The 26,687-nt window shown below is 36.0% G+C and overlaps 1 protein-coding gene and 1 long non-coding RNA gene across 2 annotated transcripts in view; one reads left to right on the top strand and one right to left on the bottom strand.

Moving 5' to 3' along the window:
• LOC149089624 (uncharacterized) overlaps positions 1-25,963 on the bottom strand; it is a 59,875-nt gene extending 33,912 nt beyond the window's left edge. The window contains exons 1-19 of the mRNA XM_089231870.1: positions 25,832-25,963; positions 22,321-22,502; positions 20,892-21,169; positions 20,713-20,775; positions 19,368-19,484; positions 17,615-17,730; positions 17,233-17,288; positions 13,907-13,959; positions 12,356-12,462; positions 12,107-12,248; positions 11,699-11,763; positions 11,462-11,595; positions 11,242-11,342; positions 11,063-11,098; positions 9,274-9,401; positions 7,780-7,850; positions 4,115-4,179; positions 1,941-2,088; positions 1,647-1,764 (exon numbers count right to left, since the gene is read on the bottom strand). Coding sequence (XP_089087996.1) covers positions 1,647-1,764; positions 1,941-2,088; positions 4,115-4,179; positions 7,780-7,850; positions 9,274-9,401; positions 11,063-11,098; positions 11,242-11,342; positions 11,462-11,595; positions 11,699-11,763; positions 12,107-12,248; positions 12,356-12,462; positions 13,907-13,959; positions 17,233-17,288; positions 17,615-17,730; positions 19,368-19,484; positions 20,713-20,775; positions 20,892-21,169; positions 22,321-22,502; positions 25,832-25,895 — 2,044 coding nt within the window. The 5' untranslated portion in view covers positions 25,896-25,963. The remainder of the gene's footprint in view (positions 1-1,646; positions 1,765-1,940; positions 2,089-4,114; positions 4,180-7,779; positions 7,851-9,273; positions 9,402-11,062; positions 11,099-11,241; positions 11,343-11,461; positions 11,596-11,698; positions 11,764-12,106; positions 12,249-12,355; positions 12,463-13,906; positions 13,960-17,232; positions 17,289-17,614; positions 17,731-19,367; positions 19,485-20,712; positions 20,776-20,891; positions 21,170-22,320; positions 22,503-25,831) is intronic.
• On the top strand, positions 3,134-21,019 carry LOC149089625 (uncharacterized). The gene is made up of 3 exons (XR_016192614.1): positions 3,134-3,218; positions 12,338-12,452; positions 20,898-21,019. It is a non-coding gene; the product is annotated as an uncharacterized LOC149089625 (long non-coding RNA).
• Positions 25,964-26,687: the final 724 nt, after the last annotated feature.

Raw genomic sequence — 26,687 nt, 5'->3', positions numbered from 1 at the left:
GGGGGGTGCTGGGTATGGCAGGGCCCCTGCCCGGGTGACCGATCTGATTCTCATCAGACTAAAAATTCTTCACACTGCAGATTCATATTAGAGTGTCCCGTGAAGAGTCTGATCTGGGGGCGCGCCAAAGATCTTAGCCTTAGGGAGCCTATGCGACCTATTGCGGGATGGGGGCCATGGGTTTCCGTGCTGTGTCCGGTTGAACTCATGGTTGGGACTCAAAGAAAAGCAAAGCAATATGAACAAACAACGACAGTACAAGTATTTTAAAATTTTTTAAATTTTACTATTGTTGTTTTACCATACGTAAATGTGAACGAACTGTTGAAATTTCAGGCAAACTTGACGATTTATAAATAATATTATTATAAGATACTGACATCATTTCATATCTTTTTTTACGAAGCATATTAATCGATATCCGTTTTGTTAATTTCAGTCGAACAGTTTTATTTGATAGATGGTGGAAAGTGTTCTAGTTCATTGATGTTTCTCGATATAGGATGATTCTCTAAATTCATGGGACAAACTTTAAGAGGTGATATAAGGCAGATAAATAACCATTTTTGATCATTGAACGTGCAATTGAATCAAAGTAGCAAAGGTGGTAGAAGGTGTATTTAGAGAGTGCTCAACAGCGTTTCACCAAAAACAAATATCATATTTTTCCGACGAATTTGCTGAGTATGTGTTCTATCAACTATTCCAGGGTGCATATACACCTTCGGTTGGAGTTTGTTTTTTATCGATGCAAGGACCATCAAGGTTATGCTGCTCCAAACAATGATATAGTGGTACAATGACTTCTGGTAGAATTTGCATGAACCCGGGTTGCACTATGAGAAGACCTACCACATTGCAATACCATGAACCCTACTATGTTCTTCTCAATTGCGTACGACGATGGTCACAAACGTATGAACCCAGGGCCGTTATTTCCCTAGAAAATTTCACAGCAACGTATAGATAAAAAGATAAGGCGACATAACGCGGAGAGTCACGATTTCAAAAAATTAAGAAATGAGGAGAGTGATTCTTGGATTTTGAATAAATAAATTTTGTCTTTGGATGCAGAATAAATATTAATTTATTAATTTTCATGTTTTCCCATAAAAGTGCGCTAAAACACATTTGTGATATTTGTGATTGAATATGATTTTTCTTCAAATCTAGATTTCTAGTAATTTTTTCTTGAATTTTAGCGTTACATGATATATATGTGCTAAATAGCTCAGTTAACCCTTTGAATGGCAGACATTTATTCCAAAATCCATAAGAGAAAATTTAAACAGGTGTCCGTTCACTATGGGACCATCTTTCCCCTTCAAAGAAGAGTTATTATATTGATTTGATATATTTACTCTTCAAGACGTTTTTAAGTTTTTATTCCGGAAATTCTCTCGCGACGTTTTAAATCATCAACGTTACTTCCCCCGAAAGAGGGCGCGTGTGTGCGCACGTGCAGACACTTACAACACACATTAAAGCATGTACGGATTCGTTAGAAATTTCGCAGAGGAATGCGTACAAGGTGCATGTACGATTAGTAGTACTCATAATTGAATTAAAAGTACAAACAAACACATACACTTTTTCATGCCTTCTGGGGTTATTGTAAATAAATAAAAACACAATATTACACAAACCATCCATGACAATCTTGGTACTCTTCCTTCCTGAATTCTTTTCCTGAATCTGTAATTCATTACTTATATCACGTTTCAGAAGGAACGTGTCAGGTTCAGCTGCAGCAGACACAACCGACTGAAATTTATTTAAAAAAATTTACAATGTTACATCAATCACTAGTGAAATTCAATGTCGAATAACAGAAAATTGAAAAGTAGTTGATTTCGCTCATTGAATAAAATATATTTATTGGAAATGATATTAAATTTATATATATATATTATCAATTGGTGATGGATATTTCTAGATACTTCTCCGAGTCCCCAGTTTCCTGTCACGCTAATATGTCGTGGATCACCATTCACGGGATCGCAGGTGAATATTACACCGGCGACATCGCATGGTACCATCTCCTGGATAACCACGGCCATTGGACTATTCAAAATCTGACCGTAGTGCCTGTAAATGGAAAAAAACCCAGAGATTTCATATTCGGAAAATGACAAAAACGAGCCTATTACAATATCTTTCATCTCATAATTATTTAGGCGGGTACGATTAATCGGATCGGCTAATCCATCGATTGTTGATGTCAGTTAAACGTTTAAGTTGAGTAAATTAATTCAATCAATCCTATTAAAATTCGATTAAAATTTGCGTAAAGAGTTTGTTATATACACTCATCGGACACAAAAATTAGTCACCCTGGTGAGCAAGCACAGTGTTGTCATTAAACCGGTACAGACAGTACAGCGGTCAAGTCAAGTGCTCAACTGTGCTCGCACTGCTTCTACGTGATAATAAGGCAGTAACGTTGGGTGAAACATTTTTGTTTCAAGCGGAAATTGTTCGTCAAGATGGGTAAATGTAACGATATGACAGAGTGACAAAATTGAGCAATCTTGTTTGGCCGAGCCCATCGCCATACGGGTCAGTGAAGTTGCCGGGTTTGTTGATGCGGACTGTTCAAAGTGTCTACAATAAATGGTGTAACACGCGTGGCCATGAAGCACGACGCCAGAACTGTAAGCTGTAAAAGATCCTCCCGAGACGAGTTTCACGGCTTGTGAATCAAAATCGCTTCCAAAGCCGACAGTAATTGCTACAATCAGTGAATGGAGGTCCATCCCAACCTGTTTGCGAGAGAACATTGCGACGAGAACTGTATGCAACGGAAATTTGGAGTCGGGTACCTCGCAAGAGGCCATTGCTCGCACAGGCACATAAAGTTGCACTTCTTTCCATGAAATCACCGAACGCGGGGACAGTAGCTGACTGTTGGCGTGTAATGTGGTCCGACGAATCACGTTTCTGCATTTATTCAAATGACGTATGGCGTCGAGTGCACCGAAGGCCCAATGAAGCATTTCGTCTCAATGTATAATCTGTATTAATCCGAAATCAGCATCCCCGCAGTTTAGTGGATTTGCTTGATCTAATCCTCATCTTGTGGCTCAAACTGCATGCGACGTACCCGCAGAACCTTGTGAACCCTCTTTCTAACCGAATTTAGGCTGTTATCAAGAACAGAAGCGGAGTTACACAGCGTTAACGTGATTTCTCGAGGAGGTGACTAATTTTTTGTCCGGGTGAGCTCATTTAACTCATGTTATTTAACGAAACCGATGAGATGTCTTAAAAAATTAAGCTACCCATACATAACATTTTGGAAAAGTGGCCATAAAATATTTGGTTCAATATTTTGATCAAAGTTTTCGGCATGGGACATGCAAGTCGGGTCAATGAACATTGATCATTTCAGTTTCAAATTGACTTTATTCGGAGTTTTAGGAGGCAAGACAAAAACTTTGTCTCCACCATGAATAGTAGCTTTTTTGTGTTCTTGAAAACATTAGCTCTGTCCTAAAACAAGTATTACCATTTGATAGGAGTTTCTAGGCAAACAAGCAATGCATACTATGATCGAAAGTAGTTTTGAAATCAATGGCTAACCTAAAATAAACTAACCTGAAAAAAACGACGAGATCGAAGTGAAGTAATTCCAGGTTTTGACAAAATATTGTGCAGCATATTATTTGCTGAACATATTCTGTCAAATTGTTTCAACCGGGAAGCCTTAATTTCTTAATTATTCCTATATTACTTTGCATCTGCCAAATAGGTGCTTGAAATCAATAAAATATATTTTTATAGCAATATTAATCCCAGGGCACTAAATATCTGCCAGTGCAATGCTAATGGTGCTCCATGGGGTAGGATGTAATGGTTTTAATTTCTTTTTTCCGAGAGAATATGCTTCCCTCGGGGAACCCCGTATGGTAATTCATATTCGTCAGGTCAGGGAGAGTATCACATATTTTCATACCATCGATCATTATTAATGCACATGGTTAAGAAGAATATAGTACTACTAAAATTCGATTAATCAATTAAAATTTTTAGTTAACCAGTTAAAAATTTTAATCGATTCCCCACGTTATAATTATACTAGACCAACCACGAAGTATTATACATGGATGTTCACCTTTTGTATTCGACAGCTTGATAGGAGAACTGCGATGCCCAACACTTTTTGACTGCTTCCAAAATCTAATAATCGTATGATCAAAGAAAAAATGTTATAAAAACGGTGCCTATGCATGAAATTAGAAAAATAATAATAATTGAATGTTTAAATAAACTGAAAAAAAACAGTTTTTCATTATGGGAATAGGTATTAGTATCAGATTTGCGTCACTGAAGTAAATATGAAATGAAAATTCAACGTGTGCATTATCACGATTTGATAAAGCTATCAGTCACATTGCTTTAGTTGCTGCTCGAACAAATATTTTTCTTTATACAGGATGTCCTGTAAGTGTTAGTGCGGCATTTATTTCATCAATCGTTTGTCGTAGAGGTATTGTTCCAATTTAAAAAATGCTCAAAATGTGTCCGGAAATGACCCTGTACCTCCTCCTAACCAGATCATGGCCCACCGCTCATTCTCATTGAAGATATTTTAGTAGGTGGTCTCGAAAGCATGTGTAAAGTGTGATAATTGAATAATTCTACCGTTGCAGGCCTGTTGCTCTGTGCGGCGAGACTTTTTAACGGGGAAATCGGCTCGCATTCATGTCTTGGAGTTGGGAACCACGAAAAACAATTACTATGTACCTGTTTTGAGAATGAAATATAGTATCACAAAAATATAAAAATCTAAATGTTTATACAGGATTCCCCCCCCCCGTCTTCTAACTTCCAACTATAATGTTGTTACTCTATCTCTTCTGAGCCCAATAAAGAAATTACACGTCTCCAAGTGCAATATTCGCCGAGATATTCGAATTCAAATGAGAGAAGAATTGGAAAGAAAAGTATAAATTAACGTCATCAATTCTTTCCCTCATTTATTCTGTGTACTTTTCCAACTTCTCTCCGACATTTGAATTCAAATATCTCAGTGAATATTGCGCTCAGAAACAAGGAACCTTTTTTTGTTGGGCTCAGAAGACACAGGGCAACAACGTTCTAATTGAAAGTTATAGGACAGGAGGACCGTATAAAATTTCGATTTTTTTCATTTTGTGACACACTGTATTTTCACTCTGAAATCTGGTACGCGGTGATTCTTGAACACATATTTAGCATTTTTATATTTGGACTATACCTGTGCGACGAACGGTTGATGAGATAAAGTTTGAGCTAGGACTTACATGACAACCTGTATATGCTACAGCGAATGTAATAAATCCGGTGATTATGCATAATCACTTTTCATTTCGGTAAGTTAGATTAACTTTGTCTATATATTGTGAATTTTTCACTCCCACTGAAGAAATGCGATAAATTTATGCATGCACATATATTATCACAACTTCACCACATACTCCGACTATATCCTTATTTACTGCTGTTAACGAGTTGGGCTGGAAATGAAGGGGTCTATCATCTATCGGTGGTCATCTCAAGCTCGTAAGGGAAAATATATATTGTGCTATATCATTCCCCCGGTTCGAACGTGTGGCCAAACAGCAACCTTCACGGCGGTAGACGAGCATCTTAGCACCACTCCACTCGGGCGGTGCATATAGTCACTAAGTGGTGTAAGTTTGATAAACTTTATTTATATATATATTTTGTTTTTCCTTATGTATAACCTCCAGCAGGTCATATTAGTTTATATGAAAAATCGCCGATGAAATTAATCAAATTTATCGGAATTATACGCAAACCTTAGTCTAGGAGATGATGGGTTCATTTGTTCATTTTTGTCGCAACACGGTCATTTTCTGCACACGAGTGCTAATTAGACCGGGACCTACAATTTATTGCCTATTCCGAACAGCAGGCTTGTTTTTTATACTCATCGAGAGGTTGGTGCGCTAACCCCCTCGATGGAAGGACTCCCTGCGGTAGAAATTTTTTCTGCGGTTATGTCGCCGTTTCTGTTGTACCCCTGTGTCAGGAAAGTTTTCTGACAAGGACGAACCGGGTATCGAACTCGCGACGCCTCTAACATTCCTTCGTTACTTTAGGCGAGCATCTTATCGACCTGGGCTACCGCGCCACATGATGGATTCAATTGATAATGTTGGTTTTGTTTGCACATGGTGTAAGAAAGTCAACATTACAAGACAGATAATAATTTTATGTTTCTATCTTTTTTCATATCTATTTCCATTAAATTTTTAGACACTGTGGCAAAATGCGTCCTGGTGGAAAAGTACGCGCAAAATAAATACACCCATCAAAGTAAAAGAAGGCATCTTATCGGCTTCATTTATGGATTTTGCATAATTGCCGGTAAAAGTGATAAATGCAATGAAATTTATCCAACTGTCTCAGATGATTGGTGATTATGCATAACTACCGATTTACCATATATACAGTTGGCCCTGCAAAACGGATAAAATCCTCTAGAACAAAAATTCTCACCTCCCCATAGATCATTTTCTCCGCTTAAAAACTTGGTTTCCTTAACTCTTCCCCATTTAATCGAATATAACGAGTCCCCCAACAACAACTAATAATGCATATCGACCGCTATGCATATACTATTTTTGTTGGATAAAACATTTAAAATTATTGGAAAATATGTCTTATGTTAAAACCTGGCAAAAATCCAGACTTGAGAGCGGATACTGGTCTCGCGAAGTATCTAAGTTGTCTCCAGCACGTATATTTAATTATTTTATTTTAGTTTCATGTTAAGCCCATAGAGGACGATTACTTTCGCAATTAAAAGTAAAAATCTTATGTGTGTGTGTATCGTGATAGAGATCTTTGTAATTCAATGTAATTTTCATTTTATTTTGATATCTGATTTATTTCAGAAGCCTTATTATCATTTATCCTTCATCAAAGATTTTTCAATATACAAACTATACTAATGATGTTAAATAGCAATTTTAATTTGTTTCCCGCATCATCGAATACCCCGCTTAATCGGATATTGTGCGCTGGAACCGTTAATATCTGTTTAAACGGGGGCAACTAAATATGCTCTGTATCCGACTACATGGAGTAATTAAATACTCAAATAGGAAATTGTAGTACAGTCAGCCCCCCCCCCTCCCCGTATTCGCGAGGGTTACGTTCCGGGGGTGTCCGCGAACAACTGAAACCATAGGTTTTTCTGTACATCTCGTTTTCTGAACATCGGTAACGTGGCAATGCCTTTTATAATCTCCTCAGTTGGCTCTGTAGAACTGGTTATGTCCTGGAGCGTACATTGTGGCCAAAGATTAATCCAACAAGTTCTGACTGTTTCTCCCGTGAGGGTGTGAACATAGTGCGTATGTATTTCCGATTCTAGAAACCCGCGCCGTCTCTGATTGGTTACAAATAAAAATTTCAACTTTTTTTTAGCTTTAAATTCGGGGTTTTAACCATGCGGAGACGACGCGGGTTTTCAGAATCGGAAATACGTACGCACTATGTTCTCACCCTAAGAGCTGCCACGGCTCTAGTGATGACAGTAATGGCATTAGCAAGCTATCCAAAAATGAGTCATTCTAAACATGATGTATAACTCAAATTTTGTAAACAAAACACATGAAAGACGATTTGTGAGTGTTGCCAAAAAAACTTTTTCCAATAAAGGAAAAAAAACCGCAAATACCGAAACCGTGAATATGGAAATCACGAATACGGGGGAACGACTGTATACATGGTATTATACATATTGTATATGGTATTATGCATTACTTCATGAAATCCTTTCACTCCTAGAAATGTTTCCATTTGACCTGCGGCTGACATCTGTGCTGTATCTTCACCTTAAAAATGAAAAGATTTGGCATTAGCAAAATGTTATAATAATAATAATAAAGGACATTGAAAGATGTGATTTAAGTAGTATATTATTTATTCGTTCAAAAGAAATACTTTATATAAGTAAATACTTACATAAAATTATGTACGCAGTTATCTCATGTGCATAGTTAAAATACATTTTTATAATTAAAAATATACGAGTAAATGTAATTGAGAGAGTCTATGATTATTAATTTATTTAGAAAATGTAATACAGTTAGTAGACAATGCAATACAGTGAAGAAGTGGTGAAAAAAACATTTGTAATATATGCAATAATTGTGTTCTTTGCTATTCAATATTTTATTTTTAGACAGAACTATATTCATTGTCACTAGGACCAAGGAATTTTGGATCTGCCTTGTACAGGGTGATTCTATAATTAACATCACTGCATTTTACTGACAAACTGTTGACTCTCGAAGCGTACTTCCGATCGGAGAAACTATGGAAATGATGTGTAGAACTCAGATATGTCATTCATGTTGTAGTTATTAAAATATAAAAATGAACTTTTTTCATACGGACACAGTGTGCTTAAAAACCCAATTAGAAAGTTGTTGCCCTGCCTCTCTTGATACCAAACTTCCACGTTTTTAAGTGCAATGTTCGCTACAGTACAAATATTGAGACTTTGAATTCAAAAACTGGTACAAAATTGGGAAATAGCAGCGAAGTCTAACGGACAACGCTTTTTTTTCCCTCGTTTATGCTGTTCTTTCACAACTTTTCAATGCTGTTCTTTCAACAATTTTTTAATTTAAATATCTCTGCGGATTTTGCACTTATAAACGGGGAAGATTTTTTTCTTCGTTGGCCTCGGAAAAGACAGGGCAACAATTTTCTTATTGGGTTTTTGAACACAGGATGTCCGTGTGAAAAGTTAATTTTTATATCCACACTCATTTTGAAATCCCAGGCTGCGATGGTGTCCAGCCCTTATGTGCTACTGGGTGCACGTGCAATTTTTCTTCCTGGTCATTAGGTTCAGCTATCTATTTTTAGTCAAATGCTTGTACGTTACATCGACCTGATAGCTGTCTTCATTTGGAGAACGACGCGAGTGATTCGATACTTTCGAGCAGGGGGGAGAGCACTGCTATAAATCTTATCTTTGCAACTTTTTCCGACACAACGCTACCTCATTTGAGGTAAAGGAAATAAGTGGTTTTGCATCAGTCCGGGGTTGTGTTCGGTTCCACTTATTTATCTAATTTTTACATTTTTATTACTATACCACCATGAATGACGAGTCTGAGTTCTACGTTATTTGCATAGTTTTTCCAATTGGAAGTGTGCCTCTCGATATACCTCTACTGAACGGTTTGCCAGTAAAATGTAAATTATGGAATCACCCTGTATGCACGTACAGTAAATTATTCTCACCAGTAGCTGAAGATCTCACAGCAAACTTCACCTTGTCAAAATCTTCTCCAAAGATGGATACCATGTTGGTTTTTATAGCTGCTTCTACAATTTCTGGAATCACTGTTTCTGTCACTTTCTTCATGACGCTGGGAAGAAAAAACACGAAGTTTATGTTTTATAGATTATTTAGCTGAAAGCCATTGTCGTGATAATGCACAGTATCACTCACGTATACTGCATAATTACTTACTCATTTATAAAATTATATAAAATAAAAACTGGTAATGTTCTTTGTATTATTATTATTATGTATTATTATTTTGAATAGATGGGAATGATTAATGCTGATTTCAGTGATTACATATCAGTGTGATTAAGATGAAAATTCAAAGAAATAAGTTTCTCTTAGATTTTTCTACCTTATTTTAACATTACAAGGCTTAGTCTGATAATAATTTTTAACAAACCTTGAATGTTTGTATTAGCTCATGGTGATATTTGTTCCTAACATGCATTATCTTCATGGTAATGTTTATGTACATTCCCAATAGTATAAATAAGGGAAATTTTTGTAATGTAAATAATGTATGTGCGTAATTCAACAAAACTGCCCATCTCTGTGGACCGAGGCTTTGTTTCTTGGTTTACCGTCACAGTGGAGGTGCTGTATATATATTTTGTATACATTGTGTATTTAGACCATTCTCAAATCTCTCCCACTTCAACATGCCAGCTTCTTTTTCTTCTTTCTTGCCCACAAGTCTTTTCCACATTTCTTTCGAAATCCCAGGCTGCGGTCTCCGGTCCCTTTGTGTCACTGGGCGCACGTGCAATTTTTCTCCCAAGCGATTGGGTTCAGCTGTCCATTTCAGTCAAATGTCTTGTACGTTGCATCGAGTTGATGGCTGTCTTCATCGCCAGAACGACGCGTGTGATTCGATACTTGCGAGCACGGGGCAAGGGGAGCCACCACTTTAAATGTTTGCTAACTTTTCCGACACAACTCTGCCTCTTTTGAGGTAACGGAAGTAAGGTGCTTTGCATCAGTTAGGGGTTGTGAGCGGTTCTATCTATCATTACAAGGCTTACATCAATATAAATATTGATATAAATTATGCAAAACCAAAAGTTATAGATGTACATACATGAACATACAGGATATCCTGCATGTGCTAATGCGGCCTTTATCTCAGCAACCGTCCATCGTAGCGGTGTGATTCCAATTTAAAAAATGTTCAAAAGACCTTCGAAAATTACCCTGTAAGTTCTAACTTTCAATTATAAAGTGGTTGTTCCGTATATGCGGAGGCCAACGAAACAAATTCAATGTTTTTAAATGCAATATTCGCTTAGGTATTTAAATTCAAAAATCTGAGAAAAATTATGAAAGAACAGCAAAAACACTATCGAATAACGTTCTTTTTCCTCATTTATGCTGTCCTTTCCCAAATTTTCTCCGATTTGGAGAATATCTCAGCGAATATTACACTTAAACACATGAAATATTTTCTGTTGGCCTCAGAAAAGATGGGGCAACAACTTTTTAATTAGAAATTAGATGACAAGGGGACCGTATATAAATTTATATTTATATATTTTTTTTACTTTGTTGCACACTGTATTTTCGCTGTCAAAACTAGTACACGGAAACTTTGGACGCCTTTTGAGCATTTTTAAATTGGAATCATATCTCTTCGATGGACGGAAAATGAGATAAAGTCCGCATTAGCACTTTCAGGATACAAGTTCTGTATAATATGTTTTGCATAATGTTTTCAAAAATGACCTTTGATATGAAACCACTTACTTTCTACAAAGCTCCGATCCACCATTCTCAGATCCCCTAAAATAACAAAGTATTTGGAATAACATGTATGTGTGTTTTTTGCTTCTTAATTTTATTCAAAAATCTCATTTAAGAAAAATGAGTACTAAATTTTACACACCTAAGAATTTGATAAAAGGCAAAAACAATGAAATTCCTACCAGAAATGTTTTTCGAATTCTTTTAGAGCAGATTCCAGACATCCTTCGGTAAATACTTGATACGACTCTGTGGTCACTACAACTCCTTTTGGGACTTCAAACTGTTTAATATAGTGTATTACAATTAGAGTTAATAGTTAATAGTTCCATTATTAATGAGACTTGTAATCAAATATTAATATTTTTACAAAATTTTTAAAAACGTCTGAATATTAATTACATTGACCCCATTCGATTCATTTCCTCGATTGTGAAGGCTCCAAAGTTTTCCCAAGGATGATCCTTTGCCTCCTGTGAGTTCAGATTCTTGACACGTCACATCTTCAAAGGTGACACATAATTGGCATTTGTGAACTACATTTAGAAATAATTGTGAATATAATGGGAGAGTTAACACACTCACAGTTTATATATTTCATTTTAATAATACGCTTTCATATAATCTTAATTAACTTACGAGGGCTTCTTTGATGCGATGCGTTTCTGGCTCGCACTTGTCTCTTTTCGAATCTTTTTAATGACCTAAAGTGAAAATATCATATATGTGAGTAAGCTGTGTAATGTAAAATTCTAAACAACATTTTGTGCATTCTAATTGTGTTTAAATCTGAATTGTGTTTAAATTTAAATTGTGTTTAAAAATCTTGGAATAATTAAGATGAAAATTCATTAACAGCGTCAAAACGTGTTCATTGAGACGTTTTGACGCTGTTAATGAATTTTCATCTTAATGATTCCGAAAAATATCTGGAAAAAATTGTTTATCAACTTGTTATTTTAGTATATGTTTGTTTTTTTATTTTTTATTTTTTTGTGAATTATTCTGATTGATACCTTGTACATATACAAAGTACGTATAACTTACCCAGAGAAAATGATTCCGTAACCTTTTCTTTCATCAAGTTGCAATTCTGTGAATTTAGCAATCATGTCACCTTTGAATTCTTTTTCGAATTTCATTGCTACACTGTCTATCTCTTGGATGGATAATTTGTATTGATGATTATCTAAAAAAATTAATAAAAAATATTTTGTAGAATTTTTACACACTATACTGGAAATAGTTGAATTACCATTTTCATAATCACATTTTCAGAAGTGGTCAAATACTCACGACTAAGGAAACGGAAAGTTCTCTTATTCTCCGAGTGAATATGCTGTACGCAATTCTCGATAGGAAATGTAAAGCCATCAGATCTTATCACATAGCCGTAAGTAAACCTGTTATAAGTTTTTTACTAGAAATTAACTCCTTAAAATAAAAACAAACGTTTAAAGTAGGCCTACTGTACTGTATACTGAACTTGAAATATTTAAGTTATATATTGAATATGTATTACACTATAAATGTTCTTTGATAAAGATCTTTTATAAAATTCGATCATTTTTGTCGTACCACGGTCATCTTCTGCACGCGAGGGCTGATTAGAACGGGACATTTTTTATAAAATATGTTTTGTGTCAAAGATCTTCCATAGTATAATACCAGCTAGAGGGTATTTTTTTAAACAAAACAGTGTATTAAATGATTTAATCCCCTCAATATGAAAAAATATTTGAAAAATAGGAACAAAATGAATCTTATAACCATAAACCATGATCGAAATTTTATATATGTGATCATAAATATTTAATATGAATTCATATAAATATTTAATATGAATTCATATAAATATTTAATATGAATTCATATAAATATTTAATATGAATTCATATAAATGTTTAATATGAATTCATATAAATATTTAATATGAATTCATATAAATATTTAATATGAATTCATATAAATATTTAATATGAATTCATATAAATACTTATTTAATAATAATAAATTTAAATAAATATTTTATAAATTATAAATGAAAATAAATATTTAACCCTTAACTGGAGTTGTGAAAATTTTGTGCGTAACTGGCGTTCTGGTGCCATTTTGACCAAGTATTAATATCTGTAGTGTGGTTTTTGCTAAAGATAAGGTTTTTGCATCAGTCCGGGGCTGGGTGAGCGGTTCTATCTATATACAGATCTATAGTCTTCGACAGCAGGGCTTAGCACTACATAACGGCACCAACTTGATGATAATCCCGAATCATATCTTTTGTTATCGGACTTTGGCCGGTAATCACCGGCCATTTCGCGAACTGTCCGGCCAATGTCCGAATTTCGGACATTGCCCGGGTCAATATTTAACAAAATTGGCCAATTCGCGAAGTGGCCGGCCACTTCGCGAATTGGCCAATTTCTGGCTTTCGCAGTAACATATATATGTATGTCCTATGCATATAAATGTTTTCATGCAATGAAGGAATGTAAAATAATCATTATAAATCCCAGGGGCACTAAATTGCTTCTCGTGATATTTTAATTGTGCTCCAGGTGGTAGGATGTAAAGTTTTAATTTTTTTTGTCTTCCCCCATTAGGGGAACCCCGTATAACGAATTATATTTGCCAAGCCGGGGTAGTATCTCTTAATAATCCGTTCTCTTGATCTTCACCAGATCTGAGAGTAAAGTATCTCTACAGTCCTTAGACAAAATCCAATAATTAATTAATATAATGATTAAATAATTCAGTAGTTAAGTAAGTTATCGTTAAATACTCCAAAATTAACGTGAATCCATTTGTCATTCAATGTTATTTTGAGAATACTACTATCGTACATACTTCTTACCAAGTTCAGGACTGTTCAGTATTCCCAAGTGAACAACAGCTCCATCCTGACGAACAAGAAGTGTCATTAATGAAAATATAATAAGCATCACACTCTTCCATATTTTAGATGAACATTTTTTTTTCACATAAATCATGAGATAAGCACCATTTGATTACACTCGCAACTCGTTATAAACTTTTTTACCATGAAATTTATCGAAACGATAATTCAGTTTTCAGTTCAAATTGAGATTATTTCAAAAAGGTATTATATATTCAATGAATGATGAATTGAAGTCCCACAGTTCTTTCGTAATCCCTTGGCAGTCAATTCGCGATAACTGGAACTCCGATACTTCGAATATCTGTGTAAGTCGAAGTTTTTACTCGGGCCCCCAGAACTTTCTTCGTATTTGAATGTTAAATTTTTCCCTTAACTCGAAGTTTTCTTACTTTAAGTCGAAGTTTTCAGGATTGGGAGAAATTTAAAAAATAGCATTCCGCCTCCCAGTGACGAATGAGAGATGCTGCTATAAATATAAAGGACCTACTTTCTCCCCCTCCTATTCCAGTTTTTTTGGTTTTTGTCTTAATGATAAACGCTCACCAAATGACAATGAACTTGGTCATCTGTGTTGTTTACAATTCATTTGCTGCTCGTCTGGTCTTGTCGAAATCGTCCAGTTGCGAGTGAATTTAGAGTTCAAACGTCAGTTCAAATTCTGATTGTGCGCAGATTTGAAAGCTTTAGATTTGAAAGAAAAAACAACTTATGGATGAAAGAAATACAATTTTCAGGAAAAAGTATGTAGTTTCAAAGTAAAGTATATAATCCGAATACCGTGTCAAAAATTTTGAGAAAAAAAAAACAAGGACATTATTCGAGCAAGACTCTCTTCAAACTAATTATCCATTCAAACGAATTACCCATTCAAACTAATTATCCATTCAAACGAATTACCCATTCAAACTAATTATCCGTTCAAACGAATTACCCATTCAAACTAATTACCCATTCAAACTAATAATTTGATTCCCAGTTAAATATGGTTAATTGATTGTAGTAATTCATCAAACTTTCCACGTAAATCATCAAATGTGCAGTGTTTTCAATAGCACTCAACAGAATTTTGGGTGTTCCAGACGTGGAGCAAATGACTTTCTTCGGACTTGCGATATCAATATTATCATCACTGAAGAATTTTCAGAAATATTTCTATTCACTAAACCACAAAAGGAGAAGACATTGTCAAAAACATAAATTCTACTTCAAGACTTACTGGGGAATTGAAGGAAATTTATTTAGGTCTGATTGCACTATAAAAGTTTGATAAAAGTCCTTTTATAAAACTTAAAAAATGCTACCAATAAGATCATCGGTTGAATTTTCTAGAATGTAACCAATAATATTATTGGTGACATTTTTCAAGTTTTATGCATTTACTTTTATAAAACTTTTATAGTGTAATCCCCGCCTTAGACATTATTAAAATGAATTTTTCCCCATTGCGTCATTCATCCTTTGCTGAAAAGAGTTGGAAAAAAGCAGCAGCGTTCTCAAGCCTGTGACAAACACTTCGAACTTCATCCGATCCAGAGGCCTCAAGTAGTGCATACTCCCTCATACTCTTCATTGAAAAAATGATAACACAAATGTCAAAAGATAGACCCGAGATGAAAGAGCTAAAATCCACAGTTTTTAGGTCTTTTAAAAGGTCCTTGATCTATATCATAGTGTCCCTAAGCTTTTTGTTCCATCGCCCCCTTCTTCAGAAATTTTTTCTCTCTCATGGCCCCCCAACTCAAGCGAACTCATAGGATCTCATGTTACACCCCTAGCTTCTATCGCTTTCCTGGACCATTCCATTGCCCACTTTGAGAAACACTTTTTTTTCAAACCGAGCGCAACTCCGGTCTATCGCCATCTATGGCGATTTACTACCTAGTGAGTTGTACCGGAAGTGTAAATGTGTGTGTACCTAAGAGCTGAGTGCGTATGTAGTGTTGTGGTTGATTTTTCAGTGCTGCCGTCTATATTTCAGAAGTGAAGTGAGTGATGTGTTATGATTGAATTACATTTTTAATGTTTGTAGGTCTGTTGCTCTCTGTGGAGAGACTTTTAAAAGGGGAGATCTCGGCTTGCATTCCCGCCTCGAAGTTGGGAACCGCAGAAAACCAACTTCAGTCGATCACCACTGTGGTGACGGTGGGGTTCGAACCCGGGAACTCGTGACGCGAGTCCATTACTATGACCACTCGACTACCACAGCGGCTTTTGGGCAACTCTTTCTTTCTTTCAAACCGAGCTTTTCACCGATTCAATTTTACCCATTTATACCCCATTAAGGCCCTTTCACACGGAGAGGATGCGGACGCGAGTCCGGAAGAAGTTTTAACTATTGGTGCATACGGAGCCTTTCAGACGATGCGGAATGCGCCCGCAACATGGAAGTGTTCATGCGGGTCCAGATAGCGTCCGCATGTGTCAAAACCTAAATGCGGGTTCCGCATCTGCACATACAGGTTTTGCACATTAGGTTATATGGATCAATTCACACGACGCGGGTCCGGGTCGAACTCGCCCGCATGTTTGGACATTTTTAGAGATTATCATTTTGCATGGAATTTTTCATACGCGTGCGTATCACTGGGCTTTCCACTCACATAAAAGAAATCAATCGGGCCGCGGTCTTCCAAAGGTGTGTGTGTGGAGGGGGGTCTCTCTCTCCCTCCACTTACTCTCTAACCCGAGCAAAAATTCAGTCCGGTTTTGAGGTGTCGCTAGCACAGCGAAGGAGAATTTAATGATCAATTTTGTGTAGCCACACCCTAAAACCAGTTTTTGTGCAGCTTAAGTTTCTACGTTTCAAGTACAAACTTAAAACGAGTTTTAAACTGGTCAGATAAAAGTTTCACAATTTTCACAGATTTTTAATTTTTGTATTTAGCTGTCCATTATAGGCGAAATCTTTTATATTGAGGTTCTATTGTATTTTGATTTTGCATTGGGTATCGTATTTTGATAATATATTGAGTATATCGTATTTTTGATAGTATTGGGTATTGTATTTTGATAAGTAGTGAATATTTTTTATATTTCAAATAAGTATTAATTATCGTATTTTAATAGTATTGTAATTGTTGATCCATTGCTATGAAAACTATCGAATACTCTTAATTTCAATAAGAAATGAAAAAAAATCATCAAACATCGATAGAAGAGCATCAGCAACTCGCCGAAGAGACAATGATTACAACGTACTCGTATGGCATCTCAATTCGGCGAAAATTTTCCAGTAGTAAAATATCATGTACAAATTCAAATGCATCATACTCACAGCGATATTTCCATAATAGTCCATGATGGTGCCTCTCTCCAATTCCTCTTGTGAACCTTGAAGTTAAAGAAATACATAAATTACTTTTTTTTTTCCGGAAACTTCATTATTTTCTCGAAATTGTACATTTTCCTGCAAGAATATGTCTATATAAAGGGGGTATCCGGGCTAAACGTACTCCGGAAGTAACGGATGGCAGTGAGAGAACCATGTATGGTTACTTGCAAATGTAATTTGCATCGAAGAGGGCAACATCTCGAGTTTATTTGCAGGTTATAATAGAGTTCAATGTCAGCACTCTTCGTGGCTTTCCAGATGTCTAAATGGTACTAAATCTCTTACAAACTGGTGTTGGGGTTTCATAATGCGTTTCAATTCTTACCTCGGCTACGTTGTCGGACGCCCCACAGGTATACGGTCCTCTCTTCTTCTCCTTCCATAATTATAGTACCGTGAAACATGCCCGACTGTTCGTAGGAATCGAATGCTTTCCTTAACCTGAAAATAATTCCCACAATAAATAATCAAGCACTCTCACAATCGTGAACAATTACTGTGGAACTTTGTTAATTCGATTTCGCATGAATTCACCTTGAGTGAACCAGAAGGTTGATAACGATCTCAGCTACAACGACGCCTCGGTTATAACAATCACAAATTGTGGGATTTGTGAGTGGCCTGGGCTGATTCCAAACGAAAATGAAGTTAACGAACCTTGCTTACGACACCGATGACAACGCAACGATATCGGATGTAACGACGCATTTTTCCTCACTTTTTTGCTACCGTTTAATAGACATTCCTAAAAACTTTCTATAAAAGTGTCTCGAACTTTCAATGAAGCTTGTTTTACTACAGTTAAAGATAGCTAATTAGCATAATATGCAAATTTTACAAGAATTTTTTCCCCCGTAATATAATTTCGAATTCTTTGTGGACTTCCTATATAGCATCTTATTTCCAGTTAAGGGTAATTTATGAGCAATAACTGATATATATATAATTTCACATTAACACTTTTTGGCAAGTAAAAGCGATGTCCCGTGTTGATGATTCCAACGTCTCATACTTTTGTCGCTAACATATGGACACATTCATCACAAATACAACGCCACAACAAGCAAATTGCCCAACGAGGTGGCTGACTTAAGAACATCATGGATCCCCGAGCCATTTTTTGGAGTCCCTACCAACCTACTACTACTACACCACACATGTGCCCCCCCCCCTGAAACCCCCGAATCGGTACATGCGGGAATGTGCGTGTACGTGTAGTGAAACCTGACGTGAAGTTTTTGTTGTTTCTCTGTAATGCTTGTTATGTGTAGTGCTGCCATCTGCCACAAGTTTTTCTAACTATGAGTGAAGTGTTATGATTGAAGGATTTTTCGTTGTAGGACTGTTGCTCTCTGTGGCGAGACTTTTTAACGGGGAGATCGGCTCGCATTTGCGCCTTGAAGTTGGGAACCACAGAAAACCAACTTCAGCCGACCACCACTGTGGGGTTCGAACCCGGACCCTCGCATCGCGAGTCCGTCACTATAACCACTCGACCACCACAGCGGCGACCATCGCAGTGTAAATAACTTGATAACTTAATTTTTGTTTGTATTTGCACATTTGAGTATATTGTATTTTAGCTCCACACATTTAAAATGCCACGTCGTCCAAAACGTCCGCATCGGCTGTAATGACATCTCGGTTATAACAACAATTAAGAACCTTTATGTCGTTATAACTGAATTTGACGGTATAAAAAATCCATAGTACTAATTAGTAAATTTTCAGTGTGTATATATTGATGCTCATTTTAACATTATTCAACCCGCGTGTATTGAGATTTCGAATTACTTGATATAACTAATGTAGTTCAAATTACGAATCAAGATACAATCCAAAATCTGAAACATTTTTATCGTCTTTAATACTAAGCGTGTGAAAAATTTCGGAAATCATAAATTCTAGTATCAAAATGGAAATAGATCTCTTTGATACTTCTAGAATTATTGAAGATAGGGAACCACAGTTTTGTAATAGAAATCACGGATCCTTTTCGTTAATCGCTGCACCTTTAACTTCAAATTTACCAAGCTCGACTGTGTTTACTAAAACATGCATATAGGAATCGTACTTACTTTCCAAGGAAGTTTGTCGGTAAACATGACCACGAAGAAGACTGGGCGGTGACACTTGCGATCTCCCTCTTCGATACATCTCTATGGAAATCGAAGATGTCTGAAGATGTTGTCCATCTGTTTGAAAATAAAATTTAGTTTTAAAAATGTAAGAGGCAATATGTGTGTGTATTAACCCTCTCAGCGGCATTGACGAGATGTATCGCCCCCTTGAAAGCTTCTTATTTCAACATTGACAAGCCTAGATATTTTGTAAAATTGATTTCTCAATGGGGAACACTTTCCCCTATACTTCTAACTTCACAGCCTTCAAAAATCAAAAGAAAGTCTTTCGATACTTCATTAAAAAAATATATGTAATTTTTTTGAAAGGGTGTTTTTAGTGATTGTTGCTGTGTTGCTGAAAGGTTTGAAAAAAATATGACATTTTGCAGGTGTTCGGTGATTTCTGATACGCCGTGGAAAGGGTTAAGGGGATTCAAAAAGTACTCTAAAATAAACTCTAATAAAGGAAATCATACGTATATATATGATGACATGTCCTGAATGACTGACTGATTCATCATCACCGAGCTGAAACCACCAAAGTTATGAATATGAAATTTGGTCAGTAGTTTTATTTCATGAAGTAAAGACCCACTAAGAAAGGGTTTTTCGAAATTCGACCCATAAGGGGGTCAAAAAAGGGTTCAAAGGTTGCATAGAGAAATCATGCTGAGCCAAAACCGCTTAAGCTATAATTATGAAATTTTGTGTGTAGTTCTATTTTGTAATGTAGAGACTCACTAAAGGGATATTCCAAAATTCAACATCTAAGGGGGTCATATGTGTGTGTGTGTGGGGGGGGGGGGATTCCAAAGTTTACATGGGGCAATCATCGCTGAGTCCAAACAGCAGAAACTATGAATATGAAATTTGGTGAGTATTACATTTTATAATACAGAGAATCACTACGACATGATTTCTGAAAATTTAACCCTTGACGGGTGCAAATGCTATATGGGGGAAATCGTTGCAGAATAATTTTCAGATGACCAAATTCACGAGAGCGAAGTCACTTACAATTCTAATATCCATCACTCAAACTACAATTATTATAATCATATCACTGGCAGTTCAAAAGGTTCAAAGATCATTCTAGATCAGCGTTTCTCTACTTCTATTTTTTACCCTTGTGTGTAACCCTTTCTATAAATATCTATGTTTTGTAAAACATCAGTAGAACTCTTGCCAATGCAATGTCTCGTTAAGCCATGGTTGAGAAACGCTAATCTAAACCAAGGAGCAGTACTATAAAGTAATGTGAGGGATAAATTAGAATCAATACATTTGACATGAAACTCACAAAAATGTAAACCGCACATGCTTGTACTTGGGAGGTGAACCATCATCATCTCCTGGAACTTCTCTGCATAGAAAATGTCATCGAGTCAACACTTTTAATTTTCAATTGAAACGATAGGTTAAAAATGTTCTACAAATCTAATAATGCAACTTTTATAATCAATTTCTTTTCTTTCATACTTCAAGATGCCGTTGAAAAATATCCTCCATTTTCTCATGGGAAGCAGACATTGCACCTTGAGCCTCTGAGATCCGAACGTGTTGCTTTCTCCATCCGCTTTTTCTTCGTCCGCTTGATAGACGTGTTCTTCGGGAATCGTGAACGTCTGACCATTCGACAGACGCAACAACAGCGAACACTTTACACCTTTTTCGTGAGGTATTCGGGACACGCTGACGGCCAAGCATTCATTGCTCTTGTTGACACCAAAGCAAAAGACGTCATCTGATCTACCTTCCTAAAAATAAATTTTACTTTAGTAAAAGTATTTGAATATAAAATTGTGAAGAAAAAATATTTGTTAAAATATTCATTAAAAAACATTATTCGAATATATTTTTGAGATTACTAGTAACAGTTTTTGCTAGCACCGCATTTAATTAAACATCGATTGTCACGACTGTAATACGCACTTGATTTCTTGATCCAATAATAGGAAAGCATCTCAATGTTATTATAAGTGGCACAGTATAGTGCAGTACTATTATAATAATACTCCATAAGGGACACTCCCCGTGAGCGAACACCTTCTGTTATGTTCGCCTACCACCATGAGGACTACCGTTAGGTCCATGGGTCGATCCAGGGAAAGAACCTAGATAAATTCTATCTTTATCGGACCTGAGTAGACCTCCGATGGATGGCACCTGAATGCGCTCTCGCGGGAAGTGCCCGCCGTCCAAGACGAGAACAGAAGTATAACATGACTTTCTCTCTGGAAAGAAAGATTTCCGACCCAACTCGATTCAAAGCTGCATTAAGAGTCTCTTTCTCGTCTTTCAAGCATCCGTCGCCGCTTGAAAGATGCGAGTCTCGCATCTTTCAAGCGGCTTTGACTCATTCGTAGTAAATTGCTGTTTGGCGATATGTTCGGAGTTGGTGTTCGGAAGTAGTATTAGATAATAAGATGAAAAGTAAGAGAAAAATGCATGAAGACAGAGCCTCTATCCATTTCGATACGTATTAACGGGCGAAAATTTCGGTCTTAAGGTGTCCGTTATCGTGAATGCCCACTGTAATAGTATAGCGTACTCTATGAGTACATAGGCGTACACAAAATTTTCTCAGGGGGGGGGGGGGTGTCGAAGAAAAAAAGATTTTTTTTCTTCTGAAAAGGGAGGGGGTTATGTTTTTTCCTGCAAAATAACACTATAATCTCGGCTTGAGATGTGGTTGGAACCTCAACCCCCCCCCCCCTTTTGCGTACGCCAATGTATGAGTATAATAATTCATGGTTGTTTCTTAGGATATGCCCTTACCGAATATAGTATCAAAAAGGTTACAAGAGCATATACATTAATAGAAATTTCCTCGTGAAAATAATTACTTCGAACCTTTAATACACACCAAAATGAAAAGCTAGATAGAAATGCATAAATAAATATTTACTTGATATTGAGAGATCCCGATTGGACTCTCCAAATCCCATTCCTGAGGAGGTATCAAGAAATGGTTTCTTTCCGGGTTGTCCTCATCACAATAATCGTATAAATCGAATCGATCCTTTTCACGATGCTTGTACAGCCACAAGTAGAGGTACGCCCACGAATAGTAGATCCAATACAGGGCTCCTGAAATTTAAACCTTTATATATTCTGTGCATATCTTTTACTTCAGTTAGAGTAGTAGTTGAGCTGTGTTAAAGGTGGAGGTACTCATCATCATGTAATGCATATCCAAATAAATTTTCACCGAGAGTGTGACAGAGCATGGGTGTCTCTAGGTTCCTATTATTATCACTCTCATCATCAAGTTTGTATAATAATGTATGTTTTTGTCCTTATTTGGTAGTTATTCCCCTTCCGCATTTTACTGGCGAACTGTGGATCCTAGAGGCGTACTTCCAATTAGAAAAGTATAAAAATAACGTGTAGAACTCAGATACATGATTCATGTTGCAAGGGGTTATACAGTCATTAAAATAAAAAATAATAATAACTTTTTATATGGGCACACTGTCCTCAAAAACCAAATTAGAAAAATATTGCCTTTCCTCTCCTGATGGAAAAAACCCAAGTTTCTATGTACAATATTCGCTAAGATATTTAAATTCAAAAATCGGTAAAAGTTGGGAAAGAACAACATAAATTAACGGACATGTAGCCAAAGTTGATAAACGTTCCTTTTCCTCGTTTATGCTGTCCTTTCTGAACTTTGCTCCCATTTTTAAAGGACAGGGCAACGAGTTTCTAATTGTGTTTTTGAGCACAGGGTGTCCGTATAAAAAGTTAATTTTTATATTTTGATAATTATACACCCCCTTACAACACGAATGACGTATTTAAGTTTTGCACGTTTTTCGGGTGCTATTTCAATTGGACGTATGCCTCTAGGATCAACGGTTTGTAAGGAAAATGCGGCTAGGGTAATTATGGAATAGCTCAGTATAAGCACGTGTTAAATCTTCACAAGTAGAAATGATCAGCTAATCTTAAAACTCTTTGCAGGTTGTGTGTGAATTGTTATTTTTTCTTCAATTTTTCCTTTTGATCATAGATTCTATGATCACTATAAAGTTTAGAAAGTTAGCAACTGAGAAATTCACGAAAATAAAATTTTCCTTTATGTTTTTTGCTTTTTGAATTCGCCCATGTCCATAGCAAAAAAATAAAAATACATTTTCTTCTTACTTGGAAATGTATAATTTCATAAAAATCAATAAATGAGTGCTGATATGTGAATGAAATTTTCATTTTCTAAATTTAGTTTCGAATCTCACGGAAAAAAATTAAATGTGCTCATGAACTAAAAATATATATTTTATCTATCTATATATATAAAATTGATTTTCTGTCTGTGTGTGTGTATGTTCTCTATACAAATCTACAATTTTAGATCGATCGTCGCCAAATTTTGCATATATACTAAATGGGACCCGACTTGAACGATAGGCTATTTTAAAATTTCGTCAGACCAGGGCAAATGCCCCAAATGGGCAAAAAACTGTCCGGCAACAATGGTTTTTGGGCCTCAACAATCACTTTCCGAACGTTTACTTTGGTTACCGTGGTTCCGTAGCAATGCGTTTAAAACGCGTATATGCCTTTACAATGGTTTGTCATTTCTTCAACGCTGTCAGTATATGTATAATATTTATGCCTTTATAATGGTTTGCCACTTTATTCAATCCTCCCAGTAATGAGAGCTTTTTGAATAGACGCCATCATCAGCATCACTTTGATGGTAAGGCAAAGGGTGATCCCCTATAGAAATCAATGTTAAAATTGCCGATTTTAATGTAGAAATGAGGAAATTTGGTTGGGTTTTCTGTCACATCAATGATTTTAAAAATTGTATTAAATACTCGATTTTTGAAACATTGAGTTCGCTTAGAAATATACGAAGCCCAGGAGATTAAATATGAAGTAATTAGCCGGACCTGCTTTCGAGTTGGACATCCATGCAATAACATTGATTTCAACTTTTTATTTACATCTTCTCAAGCATGAAAATTAATGTCTCCGTATTGTCTTTTGATATTTAACTGCATAAATTCATGTGGTTTAGGATGTTTTAAAATTAATTATGGACCCATAAAGTACATCGAAAAAATTCCACAGCTTTAATTAAACATTTTTGGAAGCTGAAACAGGCAGAGATGGATAGCTTGAAGTTCAAAAAGGGGGGGGGGGATCGAAATACCTTGCACCCTTTAAAAAAAGAAAAATATATATTTTTTTTACGTTACTTTAAATCTAGATTTGTTTATTTCATGAGTCGCGTAGGAAGTCGCCATATTGGTGAACTTGGACACGGTTTGCATGTCCCTCAAAGAAAGAGGAAGATATCAGGTGATCCAAAAAAGCCTCATTGAAAAAAACCCGGGCAACGCCGGGTATTATAGCTAGTAAATTAATAAAACTTATGTTAATAGTTAAGGACATTGTCCGTGAAAAGGTTTTAATCATGGCCCCCACAAGGTTGGGACTGACAGGACCACGGACAATAATTATCTTTTTTTTTTCATGCTATAAATTCATTATAGAAGGGGCCTGTGAAAAGTCTACCTTGGGAGGTTCACCAAAGATCCTAGCCTAGAGGGGGGGGGCTTGCTCCAGGACGTGGGGGCCATGGTTTTAATCAAAGTTACTTGAAAAGAAATGGTATGTAGCTTCCCAAAAAATGCAAAAGCTAAAATAATGCAAGTTCAATACACGTTCTTCATTCAATTATTTTTCCGATAACCACGTAATTTTTTTTAACATTTTCATAAACCTCTTCCAACTTGGATTTTTTTTGACATAAGAAAATAAAATTTCTATCAATTTATTGCGTTTTTAGCCTAAATTGTCGCACTCTCTACTGATTAGAGGATGAGACAAGAAAAGGGGTGGCAACCCACTTACAACGTCGTATAAACAATGGCAAAAATGCGTAATTTCACAGGGTAGTTATTTCGAAAGAAACACCAAATAAACAGGTTCTATCTGTTTTCATTCATCCGTAATAAAATAAGTTCGGGAAATTTTTGAATGCAGTGCCAATTAGTATCATTTCCCTGTGAAGAATGCGTTGTAGAAGCCACAAATTTATCAGGGCAGAAAAGATTAAATTAGCTATTTCAACTTTCAAAATATTTACTTTTTGTTCACCTTACATAATTTGTAAGTGAAATTTATTTTATAGTTCTATCGATTATTATATAATTCACATCGAATCCCATATACCTAAATCTGATAGAATCTACGAGCGTACTTAATTTCCTGATCTTTGAATTTATATCAAATTTTTGTCTTTGAAGACCTTTGAAACTATAAATATGGTTAATTTTTAGATGTTCTAGAGTTTCGTGTTATCAAACAGGTTGCACTTGTCACGTGTTCTTGACAATTTGAAAGATTTATCTAGTTATTTCAAAAGACCTAACTCAATCATCGAAATTTTTATTGCTATAACTTACCATGACCGGTCAAGTACTTCAGTAAAGTAGATATCCCCAGTACAAAAAGAATTGAGATGATCATTTTTGAATGGAAATTCTCTCAATGAACGTATAATGATGATATGCCGTCAGCTCGTACAGTTTATCTGTAGCGAGTCCAATTAAATAACAATTGCATCCATTTTGTATTATCTCGACATTTGTTTTGCGCAATCGGTCGTGTTTATTATCTCAACGGGGTGAAAAAATATATCAAATAGTCCTTGAGTAAACGTTTTTTTGTATGTTATCACGTTTTTTCCTTTATGATTTTATTTCATTATTACTTTGATGCGATGCAACTTTATCAGTTGAATAGTAAAAGCAAAAGTTGGAATGAGGACACTCCTTGTTGACAATTTTTTTCCATTGCCCTTTCTTCTTTCACGATTCTCCCTACTACCTGTGTAGACGAATATACAGGGTGTTTCAAAAAGAATCATCCGATTTAAAAAAATCTTAACTATTCAGCTTTTAATCCGTTTTGATCGAATAATATATAGGTAGAAAGAGGAAAATCTCGAGTTTCACGCAGTTGCCGACAGGTAGCGCTAACGCTCTTCCTTCGGCCGCCACTTCAGTGTTTGTCAAGATTGGTTTTTTTCCACTGTTGGAAACCGATTCGGATGACTTCATTTTCCAGCAGAACGGGCACTACCACACTGGAGATTGGACGTTCGAGAATTTTTGCACAATCGCATTCCTAAACGATGGATCGGCCGTACGGGACCTGACGATTCAGTTAAACATCACTGGCCTCCAAGATCGCCCGACCTAACAGTGCGCGATTTCTTCCTGCGGGGGGTTATAAAAGACTACGTTTATGTGCCTCCCC

This window comes from Pholcus phalangioides, unplaced genomic scaffold (genome assembly GCF_987345545.1).
Source record: "Pholcus phalangioides strain wild (caught in Gottingen) unplaced genomic scaffold, Ppha-v1.0 ptg000001l_1, whole genome shotgun sequence".
NCBI lineage: Eukaryota > Metazoa > Arthropoda > Arachnida > Araneae > Pholcidae > Pholcus > Pholcus phalangioides.
This window is presented reverse-complemented; position numbering and strand designations above follow the sequence as displayed.